Raw genomic sequence first — 25,336 nt, 5'->3', positions numbered from 1 at the left:
CTCCTACATAGGAGGCTGAGCCCACTTCCACCATAAAGGCTGAAAGGGCAGCTGCCCGCCTGCCCTTGCGATAGGGGTGGACATGTGACCTAGGCTCTGCCGGCCAGACCCACTTCCCCTAACTTGGCATTCAGCACTAGAGTTGCAGAGGCTGCACCAGGCAGAAGCAATTGTGGAAAATTTCCAGGGTAGCAGAGGCAGTAGTATCAGAGGCAGCTTCCCTTGTACCTGCCCAGAGCTGGCAGGCGATGGCTGTGCCAGCCGAAGGGCTGGGGCTTAACTGCAGAAATGGTTTAGTCTTGGATCTTGGTTCCTCAGCTGTCTCAGTGATTCTGTGAACCACCCAATATCCTTCCAATGAATCCTTTTCCTGCTTAAAGTCAGAAGGATTTTCTGTTGCTTACAGTTAAGGATCTGGTTGAAAAGGGTGATGCTTTTGCAACTCACTTTTTAAAGTTTTTATTTTAGAGACAGGATCGGCCAGGTATGATGGCTTATGCCTGTAATCCCAACACTTTGGAAGGCTGAAGTGGAAGGATCCCTTGAGGCCAGGAATTCAAGACCAGCCTGGGCAACATAGTGAGACCCTCGTCTCTTTAAAAAAATAAATAAATAAGGCCAGCCACGGTGGCTCACGCCTGTAATCCCAGCACTTTGGGAGTCCGAGGCTGGCGGATCACGAGGTCAGGAGATCAAGACCATCCTGGCTAACACAGTGAAACCCCGTCTCTACTAAAAACAAAAAATAAAAAAATTAGCCAGGTGTGGTGGCGGGCGCCTATAGTCCCAGTTACTCGGGAGGCTGAGGCAGGAGAATGGCATGAACCCAGAAGGCAGAGCTTGCAGTGAGCCTAGATCGCACCACTGCACTCCAGCCTGGGCAACAGAGCGAGACTCTGTCTCAATAAATAAATAAAAATAAATAAATAAATAAAATAAAATTAGCCCGTGTGGTGGCATATGCCTATAGTCCCAGCTACTAGAGAGCCGAGGTGGAAGGATCACTTGAGTCCAGGAGTTTGAGACCAGCTTGGGAAACATAGTGAAACCTCATCTCTACAAAAAATTTAAAAATTAGGCGATTAGGGTGGCATGCCTCTGTAGTCCCAGCTACTGGGGAGGTTGAGGTGGGAGGATCGCTTGAGCCCAGGAGTTCTAGGCTGCAGTGAGCCACGATTATGCCACTGCACTCCAGCCTGGGTGACAGAGCAAGACCCTGTCTTTTTTTTTTTTTTCCATGAGGCATTTTATTTGTAAATATATGTATTACATCCCTAGAAAAAGAATCCCAGGATTTTCCCTCCTGTATGTTTTTGTCTTGCTTCTTCATGGTCCATGATGCCAGCTGAGGTTGTCAGTACAATGAAAACAAACTGGTGGGATGGAAGCAGATTATTCTGCCATTTTTCTAGATCTTTGAGTTGCACATCAAATCTGGGGCTGATCACTCCACACTTGTTTAGCCTGCCTGTGAGGTTCACAACAATTTTCCCAGCTCTGTGATCATCAATGATTTCAAATTCGCCAATGTAACCATGCTTCATCGTCACAGTGAGAAACCGGACGATGACTTTGGAGCACGGCCTAATAAGCAGCTGGCGTTTGCCTCTCTTTTCGGCATTGTTGGTGCTCTTGAGAGCGTCGGCCAGGACGTTCACGCACACCATTGTGGCGTCACAGGAAGATGGCAGAAAAGCTTTTTTTTTTTTTTTAAGAGACAACTTATCAACTATATTCATTCCATTCTCGGAGCACAGTTAGGTTGTTCCCATATTTTTACTATTGTGAACAGTGCTACGATACATATCCTTGTACACCTGTCTCCTTGTGTCCATGTATGAAAGTTGACATAGGGTCTAAGCATCTGCAACTTCACTAGGTATTGACAAACTCCCAAGTAGTTGTACCAGTTTACCCAAAACCATCAGCGTGAGTATGAGTTCAGGTTTCCTACATATTTACCACCATTTGGTTTTAGAAAATCCATTAATTTTTTCCAATTTTATGGGACATTATATCTCACCATTGCTTTGATTTCTATGTTCTTGATTCTAGGTGAAGCTTAGCAACTTGTCATATGAAAGGTTACTGGGGGCCGGGCACGGTGGCTCACACCTGTGATCCCAGCACTTTAGGAGGCAGAGACAGGAGGATCGCTTGAGCCCAGGAGTTCAAGGCCAGTCTAGGCAACACAGCGAGAACCTGTCTCTATTAATAAAAAAGAAAAAAGAAAAGAAAGGTTATTGGGAAGCCCCAGAATGGAAGTCTCTGTGGATTTTTCCTCTTGAGCTGGTCCATTTCCCCAGAGAGGAATTTTCCTGGAAGTCAGCATCCACTCACCCATGCTCTTTCCAGGCTGTTGCCTCCCTCCATCCTCAGCTGAGTCTAGGGTTGCCAAGGTCACCAAGTTGAGCATGTATATGGCACAGCCTTGCCGGAGAAGAGGCCAGTGTTCTGATTGGAGCAGGGAGGGGCAGCTGCCTGGCTGCATGCGATGGGAGTGGTCTCTGGAAGACTTTCAGCTTCTCCTCTCTTTCAGCCCCATGCTGAACGCCCACTTCAGAAGCACCTGCTGCCTTGCGTAGGCTCTACGTTACAAACCCACTTCCTTTTGGCTGGCCAGGTCCTCTGCATACTTGGTGCCACCTTCTCCCTGCTGCTGACTCTGTCACCCTCCAGCCATCCCCTTTCCAGCTTCTAAAATTCTGCCAGCGCTGAGTGCTGCTCTCTCATGTCCTGTTCATTCCCTTTGTCCTTTTGGCTTTATACTTCTTAAATTCCTTTACTGTCTTTTCAGAGGAAAGGGGCTTCCATGGGGAGAAGAGTGTATGTTAGGCCCACCATTTTTATTTTTAATTTATTTTTATTTATTTATTTTGAGATGGAGTCTCACTCTGTTGCCCAGGCTGGAGTGCAATGGTGTGATCTCAGCTTACTGCAACCTCCGCTTCCTGGGTTCAAGCAATTCTTCTGCCTCAGCCTCCTGAGTAGCTGGGATTACAGGTGTGTGCCACCATACCTGGCTAATTTTTCTATCTGTAGTAGAGACAGGTTTTCACCATGTTGGTCAGGCTGGTCTTGAACTCCTGACCTCAGGTGATTCTCCCGCCTCAGCCTCCCAAAGTGCTGGGATTATAGGTGTGAGCCACTGCACCCGGCCAGGCCCTCTATATTTAAACGGACACTGTGTAGGTATTTAGTCTAGAATGTACTTTGTATGGTGGAAGGTAAGGATCTAATATTAGCTTTTTCAGCACCACGTACCACTTAGTCCCTTCTTTCCATCATGGTTTGTTATGCCACCTCTGTCAAAGCCAAACTCCTGCACCTGTTGGATTTTTTTCTAGGCTGCCAATTCTGTTCTATTAGGATAGATACAGAGAGAGAAAGAGAGACAAAGACACACAGCTATCCATGTGCCACGACCATAGTTTTAATCATGATAGCTGGTGGTGAAAGCTTATTCTTGTTCCTCTTCAAAATTGTTTTTGTTGGGTCAGGCATGGTGGCTCACGCCTGTAATCCCAACACTTTGGGAGGCCAAGGTGGGTGGATCACCTGAGGTCAGGAGTTCAAGACCAGCCTGGCCAACATGAGGAAACCCCGTCTCTACTAAAAATACAAAAATAGCCCAGTATGGTGGCCCGTGCTTGTAATCCCAGCTACTTCGGAGGCTGAGGCACAAGAATCGCTTGAACTTGGGAGGCAGAGGTTACAGTGAGCCCAGATCACACCACTGCACTCCAGCTTGGGCGACAGAGCAAGACCCTGTCTCAAAAAAAAAAAAAAAAAATTATTTTTGTTGGACTTCTGGTTTGTGTATGGTAGAATAAAATTAGCATTTTCCTCCCTCCTCTCAAAAATCATGAGAAGCAACATGGAGAATGAGATACAGAAACATAAAATCCATTTCCAGTAAACCTAGGAGCTACCTGAGATCCTGAGTACTAAGATAGGCCAGAGTGCTGAAAGCAGCAGGGATCCAGCAGAGGGACAGGAAGATCACAGAGGGTGCCTGTGGCTGCAGATAGTCAGAGCAGCAGCGACTGCAGAAGCAAACATTTGCACAGCATTTGCAATGACGCTGAGGCTCAGAAAGATGACGTGACTGCGCACAGTCACACTGTAAGCAGGTGACACGGGCAGAATTCAAACCCGGGCCATCTGGCCCCAGAGTCTGTGCCCATGACCTCTCTGCCTGGTTTCCCATCCCCCTACACACACCCAAATGTGAGAAGCAGCAAAGTGCATGCCTTGAGGGCGAGGGGCACACCCTAGTGTATAAAAATAAAATCTTGGCTGGGCATGTTGGCTCACGCCTGTAATCCCAACACTTTGGGAGGTGGGTGGGTCACCTGAGGCTGGGAGTTCGAGACCAGCCTGACCAACATGGAGAAACACCATCTCTATAAAAAATACAAAACTAGCCAGGCATGGTGGCGCATGCCTGTAACCTCAGCTACTCGGGACGCTGAGGCAGGAGAATCGCTTGAACCCAGGAGGCAGAGATTGCAGTGAGCTGAGATCGCGCCATTGCACTCCAGCTTGGGCAACAAGGCGAGACTCCATCTCAAATAAATAAATAAATAAATAAAATCTTATTTTTAAAATCAACAGCAGCTGCAAGAACATCCCTGGGTCTGCTTTGCTCCCAAGGAAAAAAGGAAAAGCGGCCAATTGAGGAATCATGCAGGCCAGCCATATGTGATGGAATAAAGATGGCTGCAATTTCTTTGCCACTCCTCCCACGAAGAAGTGGAGTCTGTTTTCCCTCCCCTTGAATTTGGACAGGCTGGGTCACGCTTTGACCAATAGAAGGTGTCAGAAGTGATGTTGTGTGACTTTCAAGGTTGGTCTCCAGGACATCGGCAGCTTCCACTCTCAATACTTGAAACACTCCTTCTTGGAATGCAGTTGCCATGCTGTAAGGAAGCCCAAGATAGAACAAGGAAAAGCCCAGAACTGTAGCCCCAGCTAACAGCACCAACTACCAGCTCTGAGTGGAACATCTTGGAAGTTACAGCCCAGTTGAGCTTCTGGATGGCTGCAATTCCAGCCACCACCATGTGGAGGCAGAGTTAAGTCATACCCACAGAGCCTGCCTAAAATACAGAATTTTTATTTAAATGGTTGCTGCTGTCTTAAGACACTACGTTTTGGGGTGATTTGTCATACAGCAATAGATAACTGAAACACCGTACTTGCAGAAATCAGACTGTGTGATGGGAGAAGAGTAGCTTTGCATTGTCAATTTTGTTAATCTTTTTAAAACCCAATTCTTGGTTTCATTGATTTACTCTATTGTTTTTCTATTCTCTATTTTATTTATCTCTACTCTAATTTTTATGATATTATTCCCTCTACTTGCTTCTGGTTTAGTTTGATCTTCTTTTTCTAGTTTCTTAAGATGGAAGCTTAAGTTATTGATTTGAAATATTTCTTTTCTTTTTTTTCCTTTTTTTTTTTTTTCAGAGACACGATCTCACTATGTTGCCAAGGTTGGAGTACAGTGGTTATTCACAGGCATGATCATAGCACATACAGCCTCAGACTCCTGGGCTCAAGTGATCCTCCTGCCTCAGGGTCCGGAGCAGCTGGGTCTACAGGTGCACACTACTACTCCTGCTCAGATCTTTATTTAAAAAAATTTTTTTAGAGACAGGGTCTCACTCCATCACCTGGACTGAGGTACAGCGGCATGATCATAGCACCCTGCAGCCTCAAATTCCCAGGATCAAGTGATCCTCCTGCCTTAGACTCCTGGGTAGCTGGGATTAGAGGTGTACACCACCATGCCTGGCTTTTTTTTTTTTTTTTTTTTTTTTGTAGAGAAGATGTATGTTTATCTGGGAATGTCTTAATTTCTCCATCTTCCCTCTGCCCTCTGGCTGCCATAGATTCTGATGGGGAATTACCTGTGAATCTTATTGAGGATGGCTACCTGCAATGAGTAGCTTCTCTCTTGCTACTTCTTGCTACTTTCAAAATTGTGATTTTTTTTTTTAAGACAGTCTCACTCTGTCATCCAGGCTGGAGTGCAGTGGCATGATCTTAGCTCACTGCAACCTCCACCTCACAGGTTCAAGCAATCCTCCTGCCTCAGCCTCCCGAGTAGCTGGGACTACAGGCACCCACCATCATATCCAGATAATTTTTTTTTTTTTAGATGGATAATTTTTTTTTTTTTTGAGATGGAGTCTCACTCTGTCACCCAGGCTGGAGTGCAGTGGCACAATCTCAGCTCACTACAACTTCCACCTGGGTTCAAGCAATTCCCTGCCTCAGCCTCCCAAGTAGCTGGGGTTACAGGTACCCACCACCACGCCCAGCTAATTTTTGTATTTTTAGTAGAGACAGGGTTTCACCATCTTGGCCAGGCTGGTCTTGAACTCCTGACCTTGTAATCCACCCACCTTGGCCTCCCAAAGTGCTGGATTACAGGCGTGAGCCACCACACCCAGCCAATTTTTGTATTTTTAATAGAGATGAGATCTCACTATATTGCCCAGGCTGGTCTAGAACTCCTGACCTCAGGTGATCCACTGGACTTGGGCTCCCGAAGTGCTGGGATTACAGGTGTCAGCCACAGCAACTGGCCATCAAAATTCTCTTCAGCTTTGACTTTCAATCATTTGATTATAATGTGTCTAGGTGTGAATGTCTTTGAGTTTATTCTGCTTGAAGTAAACTATTAATGTTTTTAATAAAATATGAGACACTTTTGGCCACTTTTTCCTCACCTTTCTCTGTCCCTCTCCTTTGGGGACTCCCATTTTGTGTATGTTGGTATGTTTGATGATGTCCTACAGATCTTAGTCTGTTCCTTTTTCTTCATTCTCTTTCCCCCTTCCTCAAACTAGATCATCTCAGTTAACCTATCTTCAAGGTCACTCATTCTTTGCCTGCTCAAATCTGTTGTTGAGCCCCTCTAGTGAATTTTTCATTTCAGTTATTGTACTTTTCAACTCCAGGATTTCTACTTGGTTCTTTATTATCATTCCTATCTTTGTTGATATTCCGTTTGGTAAGTTATTCTTATACTTTCATTTAATTCTTTAGACATGGTTTTCCTTAGTTCTTTAAACTTTTTTTGAAATGGAGCTCTCACTATTTTGCCCAGGTTGGTCTCAAACTCCTGCAATCCTCCCATTTCAGCCTCCTGAGTAGCTAGGACTACAGATGCCCACCACAGTGCCTGGCTAAACATATTTGAAATAGCTGATTAGGTATTTTTTTCAAGTGGGTTCATTGGATTTCCTCAGGAACAGTTTTTATTGGTTGCTTTTTTTCCTGTGTATGGGCCATACTTTTTCCTTTTCGTGTCTCATAATTTTTTTGAAAAATGGACATTTTGAATAACAAGATGTGGCAGCTCTAGAAATAGATTCTTCTCCCTCCCCAGGATCTGTTGTAATTACTGTTGTTTGCTTAGTGACTTTTCTGACTTAATTCTGTGAAGTCTATATTCTGTCTTGTATATGGCTACTGAAGTCTTTTCTTGGTTAGCTTAGTGGTCAGCCAATGATTACACATATTTCCATCACCGCCTGGAACCAGCAAGCCTCACAGCCTTTGCCCAGGGGCTCTGTGTGCATGTTGGGGCGTGCCTTCCACAGTCAGCCTGGCAGTTGACAACTCTGCCCCAGCACTGACTTACTCCTTGGAAAAGGCTCTGGCTCTTATTCCACCTGAAAAGCTCACCCTCTCAAAGAAATTAAAGATGAATCAGTAGGGGATCTATGCAAAGACACTAGAAGAAGAAAGGAGGAAAGGGGCCAGGTGTGGTGGCTTATGCCTATCATCCCAGAACTTTGGGGAGCTAAGAGGGAAGGATCACTTGAGTCTAGGAATTCAAGACCAGTCAGTCTGGCCAACACAGGGAAACACTGTTTCTACAAAATAAAAAATAAATTTAAAAAAAAGAAAAAAAGAAGAAAGGAACAAGATAAATATACAAAAACTGAAGAACACTTATTAGAAAATTTTTACCACTGAGCAGGTGAAAAATTCAAATCAGTATTTCATTTAAAAATTAAAAAAAAAAAAAACTCTTCCGTAAAGCCAAAGCACAAATAAGAAACTAAGGTTGCCGGGCACGTTGGCTCATGACTGTAATTCCAGCACTTTGGGAGGCTGAGGCGGGTGGATTACTTGAGGTCAGGAGATCGAGACCAGCCTGACCAACATGGTAAAACCCTGTCTCTACTAAAAATACAAAAATTAGCCAGGCATGGTGGCAAGTGCCTGTAATCCCAGCTACTTGGGAGGCTGAGGCAGGAGAATCACTTGAACCCAGGAGGCAGAGGTTGTAGTGAGCCAAGATCATGCCATTGCACTCCAGCCTGGGTGACAGAGCGAGACTCCGTCTCAGAAAAAAAAAAAAAAAAAGAAAGAAAGAAACTAAGGCCAGTTATGGTGGCTCATGCCTGTAATTCCAGTGCTTTGGGAGTCTGAGTGGGGAGGATCACCTGAGGCCAGGAGTTCAAGACCACCCTGGGCAACACAGTGAGACCCCCATCTCTACAAAAAATTAAGAATAGGCCAGGCCTAGTAGATTCTTGCCTGTAATCCTAGCACTTTGGGAGGCTAAGATGGGAGGATTGCTTGAGGCCAGGAGTTCTACACCAGACTGGGCAAGATGGCAAGATCCCATCTCTACAACAAATTTAAAAATTAGCTGGGCATGACATGCACCTGTTGTCCCAGCTACTCAGGAGGCTGAGTGAGGAAGACTGATTGAGCCTAGGAATTTGAGGTAGCAGTGAGCTATGATCATGCCACTGCATTTCAGCCTGGGTGACAAAGAAGGACCCCATCTCTTAAAAAAAAAATTAATACATATGTATTTTTTTAAATGGCCAGGTGCGGTGGCTCATGCCTGTAATCCCAGTACTTTGGGAGGCTGAGGCAGGTGGATCATGAGGCCAGGAGTTCAAGTCCAGCCTGGCCAACATGGTGAAACCCCACCTCTACTAAAAAATAAAATACAAAAATTAGCTGGGTCTGGTGGTGGGCACCTGTAATCCCAGCTACTTGGGAGGCTGAGGCAGGAGAATCACCTGAACCCAGGAGGCAGAGATTGCAGTGAGCCGAGAAAGCGCCACTGCACACCAGTCTGGGCAAAAGAGTAAGACTCCGTCTTGAAAAAAAAAATTTTTTTTTAATTAAAAAAAAAGCCAGGCATGGTGGTGCAGGCCTGTAGTCCTGGCTACTTGGAGTCTGAGACAGGAGGATCTCTCGAGCTCAGGAGTGCAAGGCTGTAGTGAGCTAGGATTGTGCCACTGCATTCCAGCCTGGGTTACAAAGTGAGACTCTATCTCAAAAAAGAGAGAGAGAAAGAGCTGGCAAAACCCAGGAAATACATGGAAGAGAAAAATTAAAGCAACACAGAGGAGAAGAGAAAATGGAAAGTATCACAGGAAAAGCAGAGGCCACCAAAAACACAGAGAGAACTGTAACAAGGTGAGTGAGAAAATGGAAAAGGGATAGTTAAATGGGAAGTTTACCCTATGAGCTCTTCTTCCTAGATAGCTAAAAGGAAATGACATATGGCAAATGGACAAGAGAGCTAATAGATATGCAGCTGTAGTTCCTAAGGAAGCAAAAGAACAAACTTGAAGACAGAATCCTGAAACTGTTTCCAGCACTAAGAAAACAGGATTATGCATCTTCCAAGGCCATGTCCCAGTAAAAGTGGATATAAACAGTCAACATTTCCAAATGAACTGACTTTCAAAGATAAGGATACAATTCTTTGAACTGACAGGCTAACAGACCAAATCACCTGTAAGAAGAAAAGAATGTGCGGGGCTCACCCATCTCTGCAATTGCGACCCGATGTTATAAGACAGCGGAGCAAACAACACCTAGAAATCCTGAAAGATGCAAATGTAACCCAAGATGTTTATACCCAGCCCACACATTTCTGAACAGGCAAAACTCAAGGATTGTTGCTCTTGTGAGCTCCTCCTGAGGAAAATACTCAAAGGTGAAGCTCAGCCATCCAGGATGGGAAGCCCAAGCTAATAGTCTGGCACAGCAGAGCTCCCGGGATGGCTGAGCAAGGGCTCCCACGCCTGCGCTCAGCGTAGAACTCACACCTTTCATACCCTGGGGGACCATTCCAATGCCCTCTTCTCTATACAAGAAATGATTTTCAGTTAATAATCATGTTCTCGGTAATAATTATTTTCTTCATTATTTAATTTTAAAACAAAAGATTAACTTCAAATTTTAAAAATATTATTCAATCAAATGAAATATTTCATGTACCAATTAAAATTTATACTGATTAAAAAAAACTACACCTTAGGCTGACATTCTATTTTGCTGTTTTAAATTCAAAAAACAGCCAAATTTACGGATTTGGGATGGGATTACAGGCATGGCAACAGGCACCTGTAATCCCATCTGTTCAAGAGGCTAGGGCAGGCCAGGTGTGGTGGCTCACGCCTGTAATCCCAACATTTGGGAGACCAAGGTAGGTGGATCATTTGAGGTCAGGAGTTTGAGACCAGCCTGGCCAACATGGCGAAACCCTGTCTCTACTAAAAATACAAAAATTAGCTGGGCGTGATGGTGGACACCTGTAATCCCAGCTACTTGGGAGGTCTAGGCACAAGAATCACTTGAACCCGGGAGGTGGAAGTTGCAGTGAGCTGAGAGTGCCACTGCACTCCAACCTGGACAACAGAGCAAGACTCTGTCTAAAAAGAAAAAAAGAAAAAAAAAGAAACTAGGGCGGGAGGATGGCTTGAGCCCAGGAGTTCCAATCCAGTCTGGGCAACATCGCAAGACCCCATCTCAACTAGAAAAAAAAAAAAAAAAAGAATTAAAAACAAATTAAAACTCCAAGCAATCATATAATTGAATTGAAATGATTCAAGTTGTTTAATCATTTTTACAAGCACAGCGTGCAATCACTACTATACACTCTGTGTACCATCATTTATTTCATATTCACTAAATGCAGAAGTATGTTGTACGGTGGGGCTAAAGACACAAACCACACTGAAGAGAGCAGAAAGCTTTTCAAATCTTTAGGGACCTACTCTCCAAATAAGTAGCTGTGTTTGTTGAAGGGGGGGTAATTTTCCAAATTAGCTTTCGTGTAGAATATAAAGGATAACTAACTAAAATGTGCTAATTTGAAGGATATAGAGGGTTAATAATTTCATTTAAATTCTTGGGTACATGTGCAGGATGTAGTTTTGTTACATAGATAAACATGTGCCATGATGGTTTGCTGCACCTATCAACCTATCACCTAGGTATTAAGCCCAGCATGAGTTAGCTATTTATCTTGATGCTCTCCCTCCCCACAGATAGAGGGGTTTTTTTGTTCGTTTTTTTTAATTGAAACTCAAGGCTGGGCTCAGTGGCTCACGCCTATAAACCCAACACTTTGGGAGGCTGCGGCGGACGGATCACATGAGGTCAGGAGTTCGAGGCCAGCCTAGTCAACATGGTGAAACCCCGCCTCTATTAAAACTACAAAAATTAGCTGGGCATGGTGGCGCATGCCTCTAATCCCAACTACTTGGGAGGCTGAGGCAGGAGAATCGCTTGAACCCAGGAGGTGGAGGTTGCTGTGAGCTGAGATTGTTTCATTGCACTCCAGCCTGGCGACAGAGACTCTGTCTCAAAAAAGAAAGAGAGAGAAAGAGAGAGAGAGAGAGAGAGAGAGACTCTCAACAATGACCAAAGCAGTTATATAAAACTTAGATCCTAACAAAAGATTTTGAGAGAGGAACATTTTATCACCAACATTGTTTAGGATTGCCAGCACAGGGTTTTACGATAAAGAGACAGGCTAATCAGTTGAATTTTTTAGGTTCTCTGCAGACCTGGACTCCCGCCTATTGCCAGCACCTGGGGCTGACCCACCTGCTGCCCTGCTCTTAGTGCCCCTCACCCCCACCTTCACCCCCATATGACATATGTGATCTTAAGGTTCACGTCACTTTTTTAGGTGATGAGATCTCTTGGCTGAGTTGAGATGGTAGAAAATAAACTCCAGCATAAGGAGCAGGCAGAGGTGCCCTAAGGTGAGGGAGGGAGATGAAGTGGAATGGGGGCAGGGGTGAGAGGGGAGAGGAGTGGAGGTGAGGGCCAGGCTGAGGCTGGAGCCCAGTGAAGGGGAAGAGGACTGGGAGGGTGATGAGGAAGATACTCTTGGTTCCCTTGGGCTAGAGATTGGGCTTTGGTGGCTGAGTCACAGGGCTGGGGCCTGCAGGGGCTCTGCCACCCTGCCCTGCCCTGCAGGTGGAGGAAGAGGGAGGGAATAGTTCAGGCGGGAGGTAATCCAGTAAAGACTTGCCTGATGGCTAGAACCAGATAATAACAGCACCCAATCTTGGAGATGCAAGTAGATCCTCTCCTCCCGCTCCCACTCCCCCATCCCCCGTCCCCATCCCCTCCTCCTCCTCTTGCTTCACACTCTCCTCCTCCCCAGCTCTTAAACACGGTCCTGGGCCCCTGCTCCAGGCCGCCCAGTCCTCCTCCACCCTCCTGCCCTCGTTCCCTGACCCTGGAACTCACCCCTCCAGATGGCGTCCTCGAGATGGAGAGGTGAGGCGGGAGTGCCTCTGCTTGGAGGCAATGCCATCCAGGTGCAGACAGACATGGACGCACCTGCAGGGGAGAAAAGGTTGTCACTGGCCGGCCCTGAGACCCATGCAGGAGCAAGCAACAACATCCGGAGGACACTGGAACTGAACAACCATGAATAAGAGCACAAGGGTCAGGGCCCAGAAGAGAAATGACAGGACGCCACCAGAGAAGGCAGAACAAGACCTCAGACGGACAGTCCTGAGGAAATTCCACCTGTCAGGAGAAGCTTGTGGTTTGCACGCGAGCTGAAAGGCATCAGTGTTTGAGAACAGGGCTGGGAAACAACACAGAAGAGGTGCCCGCCTGCCAGCCAACCAGAGTGCGGTTGTTTTGGATTTGGAATCCCTGGTTTTCCTGGGGCACCTTGGGAGCCTCTAATGAGAATTGATGCATTTGTCATTTTCTTCTGGGGACCATTCTTTTCCACAAAGAGTAAAAGATCTGAAGTGATTCAACATCAGGCTCTGCAGAAATGTTTTAAAAAATAAGTTATGTAAAAGATGTCATTTTATTAACAGAAGAGCAAAAGTTATGATATATTTTGAAGAAATCAAGCTACAGAGGGAGAATTTATCGAAGAGGTCATTTTACCTACAATCAGAAGGATATGAAGCAAACATGAGAGAAAACCTGCCCCTGATTTGGGGGAACCGAGGAAGAAAAGAATGTAAAGAAGGCATGGCTCGGTGGCTCATGCCTGTAATCCCAGAACTTTGGGAGGCCGAGGTGGGTGGATCACTTGAGGTCAGGAATTCGAGACCAGCCTGGCCAACATGGCAAAATCCTGTCTCTACTAAAAATACAAAAATTAGCTGGGCCTTCTGGCGCACACCTGTAATCCCAGCTACTCGGAGGCTGAGGCACGAGAATCACTTGAACCAACCCGGGAGGCGGAAGCTGCAGTGAGCCAAGATCACGCCACTGCACTCCAGCCTGGGCAACAGAGTGAGACCCTGTCTCCAAAAAAAAAGAAGACATGGAAAGCCAGTACTTCATGAAAAGATTATGATAAAATATTTAGTAAAGCTTTAGGAAGGAGAAGAGAAACGCTTAATGAACCCCAAAACCAAGCAGAGAGAAGATTAAGTCTGTACACCTTAAAATTCAAGAAAACAAAACATACCAGACTTAAGAGCACGAAACAGTTACTACAGGAAGTGAAAGATGAGCGAGCGACGTTCTAAGCCTTCCTACTTCTCCAGAAGCCTTCATGCAGGAGTTCTCGCTGCCTGTGCATTGAAGTCACCTGGAGGGGCTTGAAAAAACACTGATGCTGGGCCCCGCCTCCAGAATTCCTTGGCTAAGTGGTCTGAGGGGCACTTGATCACTGGGATTTTAAAAGCTCCCCAGGTGATTCTAACAGGCAACCAGGATGAAGCTGGAAGAAATAAAGTGGAGAGGGAGGAAAAAAACAATCACTCAAGAACAAAATACTGATTAAGAAATGTTGTACTTAAACTGACCAGATGTAGTGGCTGATACCTGTAATCCTAGCACTTTGGGAGGCTGAGATGGGAGGATTGCTTGAGGCCAGGTGTTCGAGACCAGCCTGGTCAACATAACAAGACCCCCATCTCTATACAAAAATTAAAAATGGCCCAGCACACTGGCTCACGCCTGTAATCCCAGCACTTTGGGACGCCAAAGCGGGTGGATCACTTGAGATCAGGGGTTCAAGACCAGCCTGGCCAACATGGTGAAACCCCATCTCTACTAAAAATATAAAAATTAGCTGGGTGTGGTGGTGGCACCTGTCATCCTAGCTACTGGGGAGGCTGAGGCAGGAGAATCACTTGAACCCGGGAGGCAGAGGTTGCAGTGAGCTGAGATCATGCCACTGTACTCCAGCCTGGGCAACAGGGCAAGACTCCGTCTCAAATAAAAACAAAAATAATAATAAAGTTGTACTTGAAAAAAACTCAAATGTCCATCAACAGGAGAATGGATCACCAAACTGAGGCATATCCCCCCAGTGGAATACCACTCAGCAATACAAAATGCTCCTATATAGACAACAAGGATAAATCTTTAAAAACATTATGCTGGCCGGGGGCAGTGACTCACGCCTGTAATCCCAGCACTTTGGGAGGCCGAGACAGGCAGATCACCTGAGGTCAGGAGTTCGTAGACCAGCCTGGCCAACATGGTGAAACCCCATCTCTACTAAAAATACAAAAATTAGCCAGGCATGGTGGCAGGTGCCTATAATCCCAGCTACTCGGGAGGCTGAGGCAGGAGAATCGCTTGAACCCAAAAGGCAGAGGTTGCAGTGAGCTGAGATCACGCCACTGCACTCCAGCCTGGGAGCCAGAGTGAGACTCTGTCTCAAAAAAATAAATAAATAATTAAAAAATAAAAATAAAAACACTGTACTTGAAAAAGAGGCCATTTCGAATGCAAACTGAGTGGTAAGGTGTGAGCTGGACAAGAGCAGGCATCACACACAAAGCATTTGGCCACTGTGGCAGTGGAGAAGGACCCTTAAATACTGCATCAGCAGAGGAGGGGCTGAGCACAAGGCACCGACTCCAAAGAGAATGAATAAGAGGACAGAGTGGAGCAGGCAGGAGCTTTTAGCTGCAGAGGAACCAAAAAACTAAGCACAGTGTTCCAGAACAGGAAGGAAAATTACAGGAGAGACAGAGAGAGAGAGATAAGTCTAATGAAACTGATTGTTCCTCATGATCAGTGAGTCCATGACAATATGTGTGTTGCTGTTGCTACCAAAAGAACACTTGTTAGAAGCAGCAAGCTGCCAGCCTGGGACAGAAATTAATGTAAGTAAAACCGAAGATGGTGATGCTTCTAACACCAGCGACTGTAAAACCAATTCCAGAAACACAAGATTATGAAATCCTATTATATTTCAGGAAAACTCTACAAAAACAGATGGCAGATTTTTGCAAGACAGGCCAAGATGGCTGACAGCATTCTAGTCAAAAGGAACAGGAAAGAAGAGATGGGCCAGCACAACTTAAAGCTGCACACATTAGGCCAGGCGTGGTGGCTCATGCCTGTAATCCCAACACTTTGGGAGGCCAAGGCGGGTGGATCACCTAAGGTCAGGAGATCAAGACCAGCCTGGTCAACATGGTGAAACCCCGTCCCTACTAAAAATACAAAAAATTAGCCAGGCGTGGTGGCGGGCACCTGTAATCCCAGCTACTCGGGAGGCTGAGGCAGGAGAATCGCTTGAACCCAAAAGGCAGAGGTTGCAGTAAGCCGAGATCGCGCCACTGCACTCCAGACTGGGTGATAGAGTGAGACTTGGTCTCAAAAAAAAAAAAAAAAAGTTGCACACATTACCTTCATTCATAATCATTGACCAGAATTTAACCCTTTGGCCATATCAAGCTGCAAGGAAAACTGGAAGTATGGTCTATACTATGAGGAGCCATGTGTCTGTAAAAAAAAATCAGGCACCTGTCACAAAAAAAATTTAAGCTAATAAAAGAATTCAGGAAAGTTGCAGGATACAAGACAAATATACAAAAATTGGCTGTATTTTACCTGGGCATGGTTTATGTGAGTAGTCCCAGCTACCAGGGAGGCTGAGGCAAGAGAATTGCTTGAGCCCAGGAGTTTGAGGCCAGCCTGGGCAACATAGCAAGATTCTGTCTCTTAAAAAGAAAAAAAAGGTTGTATATTTATACATTAGCAATAGACAATATGAATGAAAATAAAATTTTAAGAACAGTTTCATTCACTATAGCATCAAAAAAGATAAAATACTTAGGAGTAAGTTTAACAAAAGAAGTGCAAGACAGATGCACTGAAAATTACAAAGCATTATCCAAAAAATTACAGAAGACCTAAATAAATAGACAAATAAATGAATAAAAAGACCTAAATAAATGGAAAAATTTTGTGTTCATGAATTGGAAGACCTAATATTGTTAAGACATCAATACTCTCCAAATCACTCTACAACTCAATATAATCATTATCAGAATTCCAACTGCTTTTTTGTATGTGTGAAAATGGACAAGCTGATTCTAAAATTCATATGGAGGCCAGGCATGGTGGCTCATGCCCGTAATCCCAGTACTTTGGGAGGCTGAGGCAGGCAGATCACTTGCAGTTAAGAGTTTGAGACCAGCCTGGCCAACATGATGAAACTCTGTCTCTACTAAAAATACAAAAATTAGCTGGGGCTGGTGGTACATGCCTATAATCTCAGCTACTCAGGAGGCTGAGGCACGAGAATCCCTTAAGCCCTGGAGGCAGAGGTTGTAGTGAGCTGAGAACATGCCACTGAACTCCAGCCTAGACAACAGAACAAGACTCTGTCACAAAAAAAAAAAAAAAAGAATAAAATTAAATTCGTATGGGAATCCAAGAGACCCTGAATAGCCATAGTCTTCATGAAAAAGAACAAAGTTGGAAGACTCATACTTCTGCTTTCAAAACTTACTACAAAACTCCAATAATCAAAACTGTGTGGTACTGACATAAGGATAAACATATAAATCAAATAGAACTGAATCCAGAAATAAACCCATATATCTATGGTCAACTGATTTTTGACAAGGGCACCAAGACCATTCAATGAGGAAAACAGTCTTCAACTAACAGTGCTAGGATAACTGGATATCTGTGTGCCAAAAGAATGAAGTTGGGCCCCTACCTCATACAAAAGTTAGGTCAAAATGAGTCAAAGTCCTAGACGTGAGAACCAAAACTATGAACCTATTAGAAGAAAACATAGGAGTAAATCTTCATGATGTTGGAGTAGGCAATAAACAAAATTCTATGATTCGAATCTCACCATCTCCTGCAGCATAGGAATCCAGCAAGAGTGGATGCAGCTGAGGAAGGAAACTGGCTAGTTGGAAGTTAGGAAGAGGGAGAGTTACTTTCAACTGTATATTCATTTTTATCTTTTGAATGTTATACCATTTGCATATAATACTGATTCAAAAAATACAATTTAAATTAAGAGAAAGAAAGAAACAGATGGCAGGCCAAATTTAGCCCCAGGGCTATACTTTGCTGAGTCCTGCTCTAAGCCAAAGTGGCTCCTTTGGCCCACCACTGAAATCAGCAGAACACTCTACCCCCAATCATGATGAATCTGTAGTTTTAGAATGTTGTGTTAATTAGGACAGGCCAGCTTTATCTCCACCGTCTGACTTGCTTAGGCCTTACTAAGGAATCTAAAGTCCTTACCACTACCTGCTCATCAGGTCCAAAGAAAACAGTATCATTCATGCAATGATGTTCTGTGAGATAGTAAAATGATTAAAACCTCTGCAGACTAGATTATGGGCGAACAAGAGGGTTATCAACCTTGAGGCAAGACTGCGAAGGTATACTGTTGGGCCTATCAGATGAAATTAGAAGACTTTTGTTAACTTTTGCAAATTGTTATTGAGAAAAAAATCATTTGCCAGATCAAGAGTGGTGCATCAGGGGACCAGGGAATATGCTGATTTGCTCCAAAAAGATATCACATCTGGTACAGCAGCTACAGTTGGAGTCACTACCTGATTATGTTTACAATAAATTACAGAAATTCTCTAAAAGCCTTCTGCCTTCTGCACAAGCCAAACAAGTGAGATAAATGAGGGCATGAGGCCAGGTGTGAGGCCAGGTTTGGTGGGTCTTTATCCCAGCGCTTCGGGAAGCCAAGATGGGAGAATCACAAGTCCAGGAGTTTGAGACCAGCCTGGGCAACATAGCAAGAACCCTGTTTGTACACACGTACAAAAATTAGCTGAGCATGGTGGCACGCACTTGTAGTCCCAGTACTCAAGAGGCTGAGGTGGGAGGGTGGCTTGAACCTACAAGTTCAAGGCTTCGGTGAGCTATGATCATGCCATTGCACTCCAGCTTGGGCAGCAGGGTGAGACCCCATCTCAAAAAACAAGAAACAAAAATGAGGGTCTGACAGGTAGCCTCGTCCCTGAAGCTTCCCCAGCATGCAGCATTACTTTTAGTTTACCATCCAGCGAGAGAGAGAAAGCTCTTGGCTCCTTTCTTGTGATCCTTCATACCACAACAGCATATATTCAATGGTTCTGAGAGCCAACGTGAGGATTCAGGGATTCAGGTTTGTTTTTTTGTTTGTTTTGTTTTCTTTTTTTTTTGAGATGAAGTTTTGCTCTGTAGCCCAGGCTGTAGTGCAGTGGCATGATCTCGGCTCACCGCAACCTCCACTTCCCGGGTTCAAGTGGTTCTCCTGCCTCAGCCTCCAGAGTAGCTGGGATTACAGGTGCCTGCCACTGCACCCGGCTAATTTTTTGTATTTTTAGCAGAGACGGGGTTTTACCATGTTGGCCAGGCTGGTCTTGAACTCCCGACCTCAGGTAATCCGCCCGCCTCGGCTTCCCAAAGTGCTAGGATTGCAGGTGTGAGCCACACACCCGGCTGTTTGTTTGTTTTCTGAGATGGAGTCTTACTCTGTCACCTATGCTAAAGTGCAGTGGTGTCATCTCAGCTCGCTGCAACTTCTACCTCTCAGGTTCAAGTGATTCTCCTGCCTCAGTCTCCCCAGTAGCTGGGATTACAAGCACCCACCACCACACCCAGCTAATTTTTTTTTTTTTTTTTTTTTGTATTTTTAGTAGAGACAGGATTTTGCAATGTTGGCCAGGCTGCTCTTGAACTCCTAACCTCAGGTGATCCCCCTGCCTCAGCCTCCCAAAGTGCTGGGATTATGGTGTGAGCCACCACACCCAGCCCAGTGTGAGGATCCAATTGCCACTTGCCAAGTACCCATTCAAGAACTAAGGAAATAACCACAGAATGGGTCTGTGGTTCTACCTGACTCCCTGTGCTTTTGACTTTAGCCAAAATTGCATTTGTCATCTGAGCCCTATATGCCCCTACTAGTTTGTATGGTTTCCAGAAATCAATGACAACTCAAAGCCAGAATCTAGTCATTTCCAAAAAGTCTGAGAATGTTCCTTTTCCCAGGATACAGTTACCCTAGTAAGTGGCTGCGGGGTCCTTTGAGGAAGGCTTTGGAGAAGATTTATAGTACATGCACATGAAATTTTGCAAGATTTTATCTCAAAGGGACCTGGCCATGACTCTGGGCCCATGAACTGCCTTAGGTCCAAAACTGGGTGAGAGGCTGTGACTATTATTCTGAAACAAAGTCAGATTGCTGGCCACCAGACCGGGGATTTTTCTGTTCTATGGATCAAGTGATATTTTAGTAGGTTGCCCTCTATTTTATTCCTAGGGACACTAGGATTAATTAGCCACCATCAAATCTGTACAGGTCAAACCATCCTGATTACCATCCTCCAATGTCCAACATGTCTGTCTTCGGGGACTAAATGTGGACACTTGGCCTTTGCTACTTCAGAACTCCAGCTTTCCTATAGAAATGTGGGAGCCCTGGCTGGGCGCAGTGGCTCAGCCTGTAATCCCAGCACTTTAGGAGGCTGAGGTGGGCGGATCACCTGAGGTTGGGAGTTTGAGACCAGCCTGACCAACATGGAGAAACCCCGTCTCTATTAAAAATACAAAATTAGCCAGGCGTGGTGGCGCATGCCTATAATCCCAGCTACTTGGGAAGCTGAGGCAGGAGAATTGCTTGAATCCGGGAGGCAGAGGTTGCAGTGAGCCGAGATTATGCCATTGCACTCCAGCCCAGGCAACAAGAGCAAAACTCCGTCTCAGAAAAAAAAAAAAAAGGGAGAAATGTGGGAACCCATCTCAATAGCAGGTCTCCCCAGATTACACCTGGCAGCACAGGGCTTTTTTTTTTTTTTTTTTTTTTTTGAGACAAGGTCTCACTCTGTTGCCCAGGCTGGAGTGTAGTGGCTCGATCTTGGCTCACTGCAACCTCCACCTCCTAGGTTCAAGCGATTCTCCTGCCTCAGCATCCCGAGTAGCTGGGATTACAGGTGCCCTCCACCACACCCAGCTAATTTTTGTATGTTTTTAGTAGAGACGGGGTTTCATCATGTTGTCCAGGCTGGTTTCGAACTACTAACCTCAGATGATCCGGCTGCCTTGGTGTCCCAAAGTGCTGGGATTACAGGCATGAGCCACCATGCCTGGCCACAGCTAGCACAGAGCTTCATGTGGATATCAGTACACCCCTTACTAACATATTTCTAATGCTATAGGGTTGGGTGTCCCTCTGAGGCATCCCAGGGGATGCAATGGGGAGGGGACGTGCAGGTCACATGTGATAAATCCACTTCATATTTCTCTCTTCCTGCATTTTTGGAGTCCTTTTTCTACATTAATTCAGGGAACTGCTAGTACCTCAAGTTCACTGAATGGAGGCCATTATTAAGTCTAAATTATAGTCAATCAACGAAGCAAACTTCTAACTCCTCAACTGCACAAGCTAACAAACTGATAGATTGTAAAATAAAATGGCCACAAATCCCTCTCCTCTCTGTATGCATGCACCTGTGCAACGTGACTTGACTGCAACTCCCCTCAAGAGGCGGGGTCTACTTCTCCACCCACTTAAATCAGGGTTGGCCTTGGGCTGGACAGCTGGGACCAACAGAATGTGGCAGCAGAGACTTTGTGGGTGTTTTTGCTTTTTGTTTTTGTTTTTTTTTTTTTGAGATGGATTTTCACTCTTGTCGCCCAGGCTGGAGTGCAATAGCACAATCTCAGCTCACTGCAATCTCTGCCTCCTGGGTTCAAGTGATTCTCCTGCCTCAGCCTCCTGAGTAGCTAGGATTATAAACATGCTCGGCTGTAATAGCCCACCACGCCCAGCTAATTTTTTTGTATTTTTAGTAGAGTCAGGGTTTCACCAATCAGTTCGGCTGGTCTTGAACACTTGACCTGAGATGATCCACCTGCCTCGGCCTCCCAAAGTTCTGGGATTAGAGGCGTGAGCCACCACACCCAGCCCCTCTGTGGGTGTTCTGAGCCAGCTCTCCAGAGCCTTGCAACTTCCCTCTCTCTGCCCTGAGACTACCAAGGAAGGAGTCTGGGGTGAACTCCTGAAGGACAAAAGGCCCCATGGAGAGACAATCAGGCTATCTTGGGTCATGCATCCAGCCCCAGTCAAGCCACAAGATGACTGCCACCACATGAGTGACTACAGAGGAGACCAGCGGAAGACTTGCCCACAGAGCCACGCCAAACAGCTGACCCACAGAATCACGAGCAAATAAAATGGTGGTTGTTTTATGCCTCTGAGTTTTACAGAAATAGATAAATGCTCATGTCAGCTCAAGTCCCAGTCAAGTGATCTCATGTTGGCGAATCCTGTACAGTAACAGAAAGCCTATCTTTGATAAAAGTAGGAGATCGCCAAAACCCCAAACTACAAAATGGCTGAAAGGGGGTGCACAAAGCAATGGAGAGGAAGAAATGGTGGGGAGGGAAGAGGGAAGGGGACCTGCAGCTTGGATCTCAGGTGGAAGCAGCACCTAGCAGTCCCAAGGGCAAGAGGCCGGTCCAGGTCTGATCCTGAGGGATGGTGCTGAGGTCAGGGCAAGGTGAGGCCATGCATGGAGGGACTGAGAGGCTGGGGTAGGAAGGGTCACCTACATGGACACCAAATGAACTGAACCTCAAGAGCAGTGTTAGAGAGGACAGTGAGTTTGCTGCTAAACTCTTTCTCTTTTCTTTTTCTTGAGATGGGATCCACTCTGTCTCCCAGGCTGGAGTGCAGTGGTGCAATCATGGCTTACTGCAATCTTGACATCCTGGGCTCAAGCGATCCTCCCACCTTAGCCTCCTGAGTAGCTGGGACCACAGGCACATGCCACCATGCCTGGTTATTTTTTTCATTTTTATTGTTTTCTGTAGAATGGAATCTCACTATTTTCCCCAGGCGGGTCATGACCTCCTGGGCTCAGCCTCCCAAAGTGCTGGGATTACAGGCGTGTGCCACCTCCCTTGGCCTAAACTCTTCAAGGAATGAGGAGTCACCTCATTCCTTGAAGAGTTTAGTCGTGGAATGTCTGCAGCAATGGTACTGTCAAATAACACGAGATTGAAAGCTGGGCGTTTGGGGGAAGAGGGGGAAGCTCATGTTCTGCAAGTGGAGCAAGGAGTGCCCCCATCTGCTGGCCCAGTGGCAGGGGAGGGAGGGAGGGAAAACAGTCACCACCTGGGCTCACAGTAGGGGAAGCAGTGTCAGAAGAGCCAGAAGGCGAAGGAAGAGTTCAAAGAAGACCTCCCGTGCCTGAGTTCCGGGGACTTGGCGGAGAGTTTCAGTAGCTGGGGGTGGGGAGAAGGGAAGCAGAGCCAGATGGGGATTAGATGCAGGGAGGAGAGCTGAGCAGGGATCTGGGCTTCTTGTGATGGGCGATGTAAACAGGGATAAAGACAGTAATGAGATTAGTCCCGTGTCTGCAGCAGAGTGGTGGTGGGGCTGAGGGGCTGCCAAGGTTGTGAGGGAGAAAAGCAGAGTGCAGAGACGTGCACATGATCGTGCAATGCAGAAACAACCCCATAGAGGCAGGAGGAGGGGTCTTGCCAGGAGTACACACTAATCTGGGTTGCCTACCTTCAGCACAGATTCCTGTCTGGCCAAGGGTACGAGGAGAGACAGTTTTCAGACTCTGACCCCTGCCAACACCTTTCTAAGAATAGTCAAGAAAATGATGAAAACGTCAGTGAAACAGAAGAGGAACAGATCCCAACAGACAGTTGATGTAATATATAACAATGGTGGAAGCCGGGCACAGTGGCTCACGCCTGTAATCCCAATGCTTTGGGAGGTTGAGGCGGGTGGATCGCTTGAGGCCAGGAGTTCAAGTTTGCAGTGAGCTATGATCAGGCCACTGTACTCCAGCAGACTGAGTGGCAGAGCGAGACCCTGTGTCTAAATAACAACAAAAAACAATGGTTGAATTTTAATTCTGTGAGAAAGGATGATACTTTATTTATTTGCAATTTTTTTTTCTTTCAGACAGGGCATCATCCTCTGTTGCCAAGGCTGGAGTGCAGTGGCACAATCATGGCTCACTCTACCCCTGACCTTCTCAGCTCAAGCGATCCTCAGCTTCCTAGTAGCTGCGACTACAGGTGTGTGCCACTACACCCTGCTAATGCTTGTATTGTTTGTAGAAATGAGGTCTCACTATATTGCCAGGTTGGTCTCAAACTCCTGGGCTCAAGCAGTTTGTCCGCCTCAGCCTCCCAAAGTGCTGGGACTACAGGAGTGGGCCATCACACTCAGCCCGATACTTTCTTTAATAAGTGATGTTGACCCAACTTGCTGTCCCACTAGGAAGAAAATGAGGTAGAACCCCTACTTCTCACCAAAATCATAAAAATAAATTTCAAATGCTTTAAACATAAAAATGTAAACAATATTCAGAGTATACATATATAATTTTTTTGAGATGGAGTCTCTCTCTGTTGCCCAGGCTGGAGTGCAATGGCACATCTCAGCTTACTGCAACCTCCGCCTCCCGGGTTCAAGCGATCCTCCTGTCTCAGGCTCCCGAGTAGCTGGGATTACAGGCGCCCACCACCATGCCCAGCTAATTTCTGTATTTTTAGTAGAGACAGGGTTTTGCCATGTTGGCCAGGCTGGTCTCAAACTCCTGACCTGAGGTGATCCACCCACCTTGGCCTTTCAAAGTGCTGGGATTACAGGGGTAAGCCACTGTGCCCAGCCAGAGTATATAAAATATTTTAAACTAAGACCAGAAAACCAGAGCTATAGGAGAAGAGATACACATATAAAATTACATAAACATTTAAAATTGTATATAGCAAAAGATACCTTCATCAAAGTCAAAGGGAATAATAAAATGGGAAGACATTTGAAATCCATGTGACAGATAAGTTAATATCTATATTATACAAAGAGCTCCTACACACCAATAAGAAAAAGAGAAATAATCCAGGGATGGAAACAGATCATTCAGGCCAGGAATGGTGGCTCACACCTATAATCCTAGCACTTTGGAAGTGGAGGTGGGAGGATTGCTTGAGGCCAGGAGTTTGAGGCCAGCCTGGACAACATAGCTAGACCCCTTCTCTACAAAAAAATCTAAAATTAAAAAAATAAAAATTATCCAGGCATGGTGGCATACACCTGTATTCCCAGCTACTCGAGAGGCTGAGGTAGGAGGATCGCTTGATTCCAGGGGATTGAGGCTGCAACGAGGTATGATCACACCTCTGTCCTCCAGCCTGGGCAACAGAACAAGACCTTATCTCTAAAAACAAAACAAAAGACACACACACACACAACTGTTTTGCAGAGGCTGGAGGAGTATAAGCTGGTAGAAGAAGAGAGACTGCCTGGTAGACCAGAAGGGAGTAGGTGTGGGTAAGGATGGTTTGAATTAGATGTCAATTTTAAACTGTGTGAGGGGCTGCATGCTTTTATAAGGAGTATAAAAATATGAAAGCACAGGTGTGGTCAACCCTTAAAAGTATGGCTATTAATGGGAGAAAAAGGCGATGCCAGGACCTGGAGGGGTTTGGGGAGGTTTATTGTAAGACACGGAGACTTAGCATGTTCACAGGCTTATGGTCATGGGCCAGCTGGGAGGGAGGGGGACTGAAGGGGATTGAAAAGAGATAATGAGTGCAGCGAGACGGGATGGGATCTGCACATCAGAACCACCAGGAGCTTTTTCAAAATTCCCATCTGGGCTCACTCCAGAACTACTCACTCAGACTCTCCAAATGTTGAGCCAGAGAACCTGGGCTTTATTTTATTTATTTATTTATTTTTAAACAGAGCCTTACTCTGTCGCCCAGGCTAGAGTGCAGTGGCGTGATCTCAACTCACTGCAACCTCCACCTCCCAGGTTCAAGTGATTCT

General features: G+C 45.7%; 1 protein-coding gene across 1 annotated transcript; it reads right to left on the bottom strand.

Annotated features, from left to right (window-relative positions):
* Window positions 1–1,227: 1,227 nt before the first annotated feature.
* Window positions 1,228–1,667, bottom strand: LOC129038101 (small ribosomal subunit protein uS8-like). The gene has a single exon (XM_054490676.2). The coding sequence runs from the start codon at window positions 1,665–1,667 to the stop codon at window positions 1,275–1,277; it is 393 nt and encodes a 130-aa protein (XP_054346651.1). The 3' UTR covers window positions 1,228–1,274.
* Between the last annotated feature and the right edge of the window lie 23,669 nt (window positions 1,668–25,336).

The sequence above is a fragment of the Pongo pygmaeus genome, chromosome 5, assembly GCF_028885625.2.
Source record: "Pongo pygmaeus isolate AG05252 chromosome 5, NHGRI_mPonPyg2-v2.0_pri, whole genome shotgun sequence".
NCBI classification, from domain to species: Eukaryota; Metazoa; Chordata; class Mammalia; order Primates; family Hominidae; genus Pongo; species Pongo pygmaeus.
Note: the sequence above shows the minus strand (reverse complement) of the source record. Positions and strands in the feature narration are given on the sequence as shown.

Coding starts and splice junctions, on each gene's coding strand:
- LOC129038101 (XM_054490676.2), bottom strand. CDS start 1,667: ATGGTGTGCGTGAACGTCCTGGCCGACGCTCTCAAGAGCACCAACAAT.